The following is a 7,961-nucleotide window of genomic DNA, read 5'->3' as shown; positions in this document are numbered from 1 at the left end:
AACTCTAGGTCGAAGATAGTTATCGCTTGTCGAACTCAAATCGAGGAGCTGAATTCAGCAAACGCTGTTCACCTTGTATGGGTCCCTGGCCATTCTTCCATCGCTGGAAATGAATTGGCTGATGAGTTAGCACGCACTGGAGCATCACATGACTTCATTGGCCCTGAGCCAGCTATTCCGATATCGAAGTGTTGGGTAAAGCTTCAGATTCACACCTGGGCTGCTACTCAACACAGACAATACTGGAATAGTTTGGAGTCATGTCGTCAAACCAAATTGTATTGTACTGAGCCATCTCCAAGGGTGGCGAAGTATCTTACAAATCTGTCAAAGCAGAATTGCAGCATTCTGGTCAAAGCATTGACTGGCCACTGCCGACTCAGCTATCACATGGCGAATATTCAGCAAGCTGATTCATTTGCATGTGATAGCTGTGAATCCGATTATGGAACTTCGTATCATTTGATATGTAACTGTCCAGTTTTTGTGCAACTGCGTTTCCGAGTGTTCGGTAAACACTTATTAAGTGAAACTGACTTCAGAGACCTGAATATTCAGGATATTCTGTTGTTCTTAACTCGCTGTGGTAAAGATTTATAGGCTCTCTTACGCTTTATGCGTTATTACAGTGCCCTTTTCAGGGCGCTGTTTGAACCCATTGTGATACGCTTATGCGTTTGTATCCTCTTCCAGGGTATTTTTCCTATTTCCCTACCTGTCCTTATCCCCATCCTCATCCTTATTTCCTTCCTTTTCCCTCAGGTAGATGATGAAATGGGCTATTATTTTGGCGATGGCACAAATGTCCCAAATGGAGGATAACGTGCCTCTGGAGCCGGCCTTCTGATACCTGATACATAATACATGTTATAATTACCGAAGAGTTTTTGAAGATTTGCATTGCGATTTTTTATCTTTTATAATACGGGCACCGTAATCACTAATCCGTTGGATGGTCACATTTGCCCTCTATACAAAAAAAGGGCATCGACTGGAGTGCACGAATTACAGAGGAATAACACTTCCCAAAATTTTGTCAGGAATTCTGTTTAACAGGCTGAGGCCGATTGAGGAGTCCTTTGTCGGCGAATATCAGACGGGTTTTCGTGAGGGCCGATCAACAACGGATCAGATGTTCACCCTGAGGCAGTCTAAGTACTCAGAAGTTTTGAAGGCAATGAAGAACAACGCCAAGCTCGTGGATCTTAGTCTCTGGCGAAAGAAATCCTTGGTGAGTGTGTCGTAGAGAGGGCGCTTATAGCTGAAACGGCTCGAGACGCGGAAGAATTCGCTACGGCACTGCGGCAGCAGAGCGAGATGGAGGTGGCTACCACAGCCGTTCAGCTACGTAAAGGCCTGGCAGGGAAACCGGTGGCCTTGATTCAGCTAGCTGTGGCGGACGCCATAGAAAACCGTTACAATGTGTAAGCTCAAGATAAGAAGGTAAGTTGGTCGATATGTTTTCTGGGCACACAAAAGCCCACTAGAGAGATTTGCTACAAGTGTTTTCAACCGCAAGGACCCAAGCAGTAGCAAAGGCCCTGACAGGAGCAAGCTTCGTAGGCGATGTGGAGATGAAGACCATAAGACGCAAGGCTGCACAAATCCTCCCAAGTGGTTGATTTATTCCGGGTGTTTACGATACGATGGTCACTCGCGACACTGACCCGTGGCACGCTCCGTGATATGATCACGACGGTCGAAATCACAACCGTGGGAGGAAAAAACAGTTCAAAATCACTAGCGAAAAAGTCCACTATGCGAAAACGACGACGACGACGGGGTTATTAGACTCGATTTGGTCACTTCGGACTGGCCGACCGACGATGTAGCAAAATGCGTGCATTCGATTTCAATTGCTTTTATTAACTGACTGTGTTGTGTGGTTCGACATGGTGCTAGAGCATCGATCTGTTCGGCGATCGAGTGCGTGTGTAGTGTGTTGGTTGTAGGGTAGATACAATAATTGTTGGTGAGCGGTTTTAATTATACAATTCAAATTTATTAGTGGTAGATCGTAACATGCCGGCCGCCGTTGAAGCCAACCGGTTCAACCATCATCTTCGGCTTCGTGACTTCGACTTGTACTGACTGCGATGCTGTCGTCCTTCGGTTCGTCCTCGGCAGGAGCTATCGGCAGGACGGCGATCTCTGTGACCGCTCGCTTGTACTGTCCGGAAGCGGTCTTGACTACGACCACACGGACTCGTCCATTCTTCCCCGCAACGGTTTCGATGATCCGTCCCAACGGCCATTGAAGGGGCGGCGCAGTTGCTTGCCTGACAAGCACCAGCTGTCCGATGCGCACGTCCGGCTGGGGTCGCTTCCATTTGGTTCGCTGCTGGAGTTGGCTGACATAGTCCAGCTGCCAACAACGCCAGAGGTCTTGGACCGACTTCTTCATCTCCTGCAGGCGCGAGAGTCGATTTGGATTGACGTCGACCAGGTCGGGCTCAGGGATGGCCACGAGCGGTTCGCCAACAAGAAAATGCCCTGGAGTCAGAGCGGAGCAATCGTCAGGAGAATCTGTAAGCGGAGAGAGAGGACGGGAATTGAGGACTGATTCGATTTGGGCAACGACGGTCTGGAGCTGGTCCACGGTGAATGAGCGGTTGCCCATGATGCGACGGAAGTGGTGCTTGAAGGATTTGATTCCGGCCTCCCAGATACCGCCGAAGTGCGGTGATCTTGCCGGGATAAAGCGAAACTTGATTCCACTTTCCACGCAGAAGTTCTCCCAGTCCTTGGACCGGAATTGACGACGAAACTCTTCCCGCATCGAACGGAGCTCTCGGTCTGCCCCGACGAAAGCAGTCGCGTTGTCGCAGTGTAGTTCGAGCACTCGACCGCGACGAGCTACGAAACGCTTAACGGCGTTTATGCAGGCGGCGGACGACAGATCGGCGACGACTTCGAGATGCACGGCTTTCACCACGAGACATACGAACAGACCGACGTAGATCTTAACCGACGCGCCCCGACCACTTAAAGGACGAACGAGAAACGGCCCACAGTAATCCATCCCGGAGTGTATAAACGGTCTAGCAGGTGACACACGAACGGATGGAAGGGGTGCCATGAGCTGCTGTTGTAGCCGTGGCTGGCAACGGAAACAGGTTACGCATTGACGTACCACCTTGCGAGCTAGCTGTCGACCCCGGACTGGCCAAAATCGTTGACGAATTGTAGCGAGCGTGAGCGTTGGACCGCCGTGAAGTGTTCGGATGTGGCTGGATCGGGCGATGAGCCAACTGAGCCGGTGGTCGGCGGGGAGAAGAATCGGGTAACGAGTGTCGTACGGTGCTTTCATATTCGCTAATCGTCCACAGAGTCTGAGCAAGCCGAACTGATCCATGAACAACTTCAAGTCCTTGAGTGGCGATTTCGATGTTGCAGATACGGATGGAATGCTTTGAGCGCTACGGTAGTGGTGAACTTCAGCTGGGAAGGACGCTAACTGAACTTGTCGTACGAGAATCTTGAGCGCATGCTCACTTTCCTCTGGGGTCAGTGAACCAATGGTGCGGTCGCTCCGCGGGAGCCTCGAATTGTTGAAAAATCGGTAGCATCGTGCTACGACACGGATTAGTTTGGATAAGTCCGTGAATCGTTCACACAGTGTTGCGTCGACGGTAGCGCTGTGCAGAGCTAGGACAGGGCAGGCTTCCTGCTGCAAATCCGGAAGATCCGGCATCGAAACCACACACTCGGGCCAACTGTCGACGGGGTCCTTGAGGAAACTCGGTCCATGCCACCACAAATCGTCCTTCGAGATCTGACTTGCCATCATCCCTCGAGAAATCCGGTCTGCTGGATTCATTTCCGACGGAACGTGTCTCCACTTGCAGTCCTTGGTAAGACGTTGGATCTCTGCGATCCGGTTTGAGACGAACACCTTCCACACATTTGACTGCGACTTGATCCAGTGAAGCACGATGCTGGAATCAACCCAAAACGTTGGAGGTTCAACGAAATCCGTTGTTTGCCGGAGATTATCGGCAAGCTGGCTGCCGAGTAGCGCGGCGCACAACTCCAGGCGAGGGATGGATTGTCCACGTAGTGGAGCAACACGTGACTTGGCTGTCAGCAGATGGCTATGGGACTGTCCGAGCTCGTCACGGGAAACGACGTAGATACAGCAACCGTATGCTGCTTTCGAGGCGTCGCAGAAGCAATGCAGACTGTAATGGCGGTTTTGCACGACTCTGCGTGGCACGGAGAGTGCCTGTAGCTGATTGAGCTCTGAGCGGTAGATTGTCCACCAGCTGGAGTGTTCTTCGGACAGTTGGTCGTCCCACGACCAGTGTTCTGCCCAAAGCACTTGAACGAACGTCTTAGCTTTCATCACTACGGGTCCCAGAAGGCCGAGCGGATCAAACAGTTGCGACATCTCGGATACGACGAGGCGTTTGGTTGCGACATCCAGCGGCGACAGAGCTGGAATCTTGAACTGGAATGTATCCGGCTGTGGAAACCAGAGAAGTCCCAATGTCTTCACAGTAGGGGAGCGATCGATTTCTAATTCTGGTTTGGTTTCCCACAACAGACGAGGAACGCTGGCGAGAACGGCGGTATTGTTGGTGGCCCATTTACGTAGAACGAAGCCTGCTTGGTGTAGCATCTCCATCAATTGGCGACAAGTTTCGGCAAGCTTGACTTGGTCGTCGTCGCCGGCGAGGACATCGTCTACGTACGTTCCCTTCTTGATGACAGGAACCGCCAATGGAAAACGTTCTCCTTCGTCAGTGGCCAACTGGTTGAGCACACGAGTAGCGTGGAACGGCGAGCTAGCGAGACCGTAGGTGACGGTCTTTAACTGGTAGATGCGAACTGGTTCTGATGGATCCTTTCGGAAGAGTATTTGCTGATACTTCCGGTCATCCGGGTGTACCCAGATCTGTCGAAACATCTTCTCGGCGTCAGCAGTGACAGCGTACCGAGGAAGACGGATGTTGATGACGGTAGAGTACAGAGCTGGCTGCACTGTTGGTCCGACAAACAGAACTTCATTGAGCGATAAGCTGGTAGAACTACGACAGGATCCATCAAATACTACTCGTGTCTTCGTGGTGGAACTCTCAGGACGGTGGATGGCATGGTGGGGTAGGAAAAACTGCGGGTTTCGCGACGCGCGCGGATTCACCTCCTCCATGTGCCCCAGACTTTCGTACTCCTCCAGGAACTCGTGGTAGGCGATACGGAGACCTTCATCGACAGCGAACTTCTTCTCCATAGACTGGAGGCGACGGAATGCGAGCTGGTAGGAGTCGCCGAGCATTGGCAACATGTCTTCTCGCAGCGGTAGACGGACGATGTATCTCCCGTCTGTATCTCGTCCAACGGTTTGTTGGAAATGATCTTCGCAGCGTTGTTCGTCGGGAGTGTAGGATCTTCCGACGTCGAAGTTGTCGATTTCCCAAAATCGTTCGAGTTGCTTGTCGAGCAGGTCGTCAGTGCAGATGTGACTGGTCTGGACTGCCGGTGGATCGAGAGCTGGATCCGATATCTTCCCGCATACAATGTATCCAAGTACGGTTTTCTGTAGTAGCGGACACCCAGCGGCGAGAGAGATTTGCTGATGTTCTAGCAACGAGAAGAACAGTTCAGCGCCGATAATGATGTCTATCTTCTGGCTGATGTTGAACTGGGGATCCGCCATCGGAAGATTGCGAGGAATTTGCCAACGAGAGACGTTGATGTGGTGGCTGGGTAGCGACACCGTTAGCTTTGGCAGTACCAGGCAGTCCAGAGTGAAGTGATGATCTCCAAAGCGTGAAGCGAGCGAAAGAGTTACACCGAAGTGAACGTTCACGGTGGATTGGCCTATCCCACTGACAGGCGAGTTGATCTTGAAACGCTTCAGACGGAGCTTCTGACAGAGTGATTCGCTGATGAAGCTGGGTTGGGAGCCACTGTCCAAGAGCGCCCTAGCGAAATGGTCGTTGTTGTCGGCATCTTTCACTTTGATAACGGCTGTCGATAGCACGACCGTATTCTGACGAGAATGTTGAGTCACTTCAGCACTTTGACAGGAGGTGGAGGGAGGCGAATTTGTTTCGGCGAGAGAATCGACCGACGGAGTGGTGGGGGGAATACCGACCGAATACGATTGCGGAAATGTACGGAACGACGAATTCGCGAGTGGTGATGCACCGGAAATTGCCGACGGTGGACGTACGGCGGCGTTAGCGTCGCGTGGCGATACTTGGTACGAACGCGAACCGATTGCTTCAGCGGATTGACCGATTGCAACTGGTACAGATTGGTTGGGAACTGCTGCTGGTGCACCAGGAGCCGAAGCAGACGAAATCGGCGGGAGGTGCAGCAGTGAATGATGTTTCTTGGAGCACTGCTTGCAGGAACCGCTGGAGCAATCCTTCGCCAGGTGTGCACCCTTCAAGCAGTTTATGCAGAGCCCGTGCTTCTTGACGAATTCGAAACGTTGTTGCGGAACGAGAGATTGGAAACCGCTGCACTGAAACAGGAGATGGGCTTGCTTACAGTGAGGGCACTTCTTCACGTTCTCAGAAGCGACGTGGGCTGTGAGGCGTGGTTTTGACGGTTTTGACTCTGATTGGGTACTAGTAGTGTGGGAGAGCATTAATGTGGTGATTATTCGCGATCTTTTATGAATAAAGTCGACAAGTTGCTTATAAGTGGGTCTCTGGCCATCGTCTAAATGGGTTTCCCACTCCCGCAGTGAGCCATGGTCCAGGCAACTGCTCAATCGCTCAACGAGGAACGAGTTCCAGTGTTCCTCCACTGTTTCGAGCTTATTCAGCAACTGCACATGGCGATCGAAGCTGTCGGCCAGCTCCGACAGTCCTGAAGCAGACTCCTTCTTTATGGGACTGATCGCCAATAATGCCGACATGTGTCGCTTGATGAGCAAGTTTGGATTCTCAAAGCGATCCTTCAAAAGGTTCCACGCAACTTGATAATCATCGGCGGAAATATCAAGTGTGGATACAATACGAGCTGCTTCGTCCGTCAACGATGCTCGCAAATAGTGCATCTTTTGCACTGCCGTCAACTGTTGATTGAAATGAATCAACGAGACGAAAAGATCGCGAAACGGTACCCAATCGTCAATCTTGCCTCCAAAATTTGGAATCTTCATCTCCGGCAGCCGAACGTTGGTTATTGGCTGGGCCGGTAGGGCGCAAACCGAAGACGGTGCGCGAGGCTGTGCGGGTGGGACCGGAGGGACAGTGGGAAGCTTGCTCTGCAACGACCCCTTCAGATCGAGGTACAACAGTTGAAAATCTCGCCTCTCTTCGGAAAAATGTTCCTCACTGTCCTCCAAAATTTCGATTTCCTCCTGGGTGGAGAGAAAATCACGCCACAACTCATCCAAAAGCGCAATTTGAGTGGCTAATTGGTTTTGACGAGCGGGCTCATACGTTCGGTTGAACTCATTCACCATCATCGCCGAGCCCAAAATGTTCGAGCGACGACGATGTAAAAGCTTCAGCTTTGTAGCTGAGCTGGCCTTGCTTGCCTTCTTCACCGGCATAATTAAATCGATCACCACCACCAGAAAGGGCACGTACCTGAGATCGGTGGTAAACTCTACCTGACCGATTTAATTCTGCTGACTGCTGTGGCTGGGAAGGGTACACGGTGCAACGTTGCGCTGCTATCCTCCGTTGCTGCTGGAGCCGACGGGCGCGATGCTGATCTTGGCTTGGCCACAGATCTATCCACGGGAACAAATCACTCTCACTGCACTGCGTTTGAACACGTGTTCTGAACGCGGCCCGAATAGCGATGGCGGTTATCTGGAACCTTCCACGACGTGACACTAGTGCAATGGCGATAATGACACAAATTGCAACGCACTGTCCCGGGTTTCGGCACCAAAATGTTTACGATACGATGGTCACTCGCGACACTGACCCGTGGCACGCTCCGTGATATGATCACGACGGTCGAAATCACAACCGTGGGAGGAAAAAACA

The 7,961-nt window shown here is 51.7% G+C and overlaps 1 protein-coding gene across 1 annotated transcript; it reads right to left on the bottom strand.

Annotated features, from left to right (window-relative positions):
- Nucleotides 1-2,050: 2,050 nt before the first annotated feature.
- On the bottom strand, nt 2,051-7,516 carry LOC134290632 (uncharacterized). The gene has a single exon (XM_062857808.1). The coding sequence runs from the start codon at nt 7,514-7,516 to the stop codon at nt 2,051-2,053; it is 5,466 nt and encodes a 1,821-aa protein (XP_062713792.1).
- Between the last annotated feature and the right edge of the window lie 445 nt (nt 7,517-7,961).

The sequence above is a fragment of the Aedes albopictus genome, chromosome 1 (genome assembly GCF_035046485.1).
Source record: "Aedes albopictus strain Foshan chromosome 1, AalbF5, whole genome shotgun sequence".
Lineage (NCBI taxonomy): Eukaryota > Metazoa > Arthropoda > Insecta > Diptera > Culicidae > Aedes > Aedes albopictus.
This window is presented reverse-complemented; position numbering and strand designations above follow the sequence as displayed.

Bases quoted from the DNA above. Each gene is read 5' to 3' on its own strand.
- LOC134290632 (XM_062857808.1), bottom strand. From the start codon at position 7,516: ATGCCGGTGAAGAAGGCAAGCAAGGCCAGCTCAGCTACAAAGCTGAAG.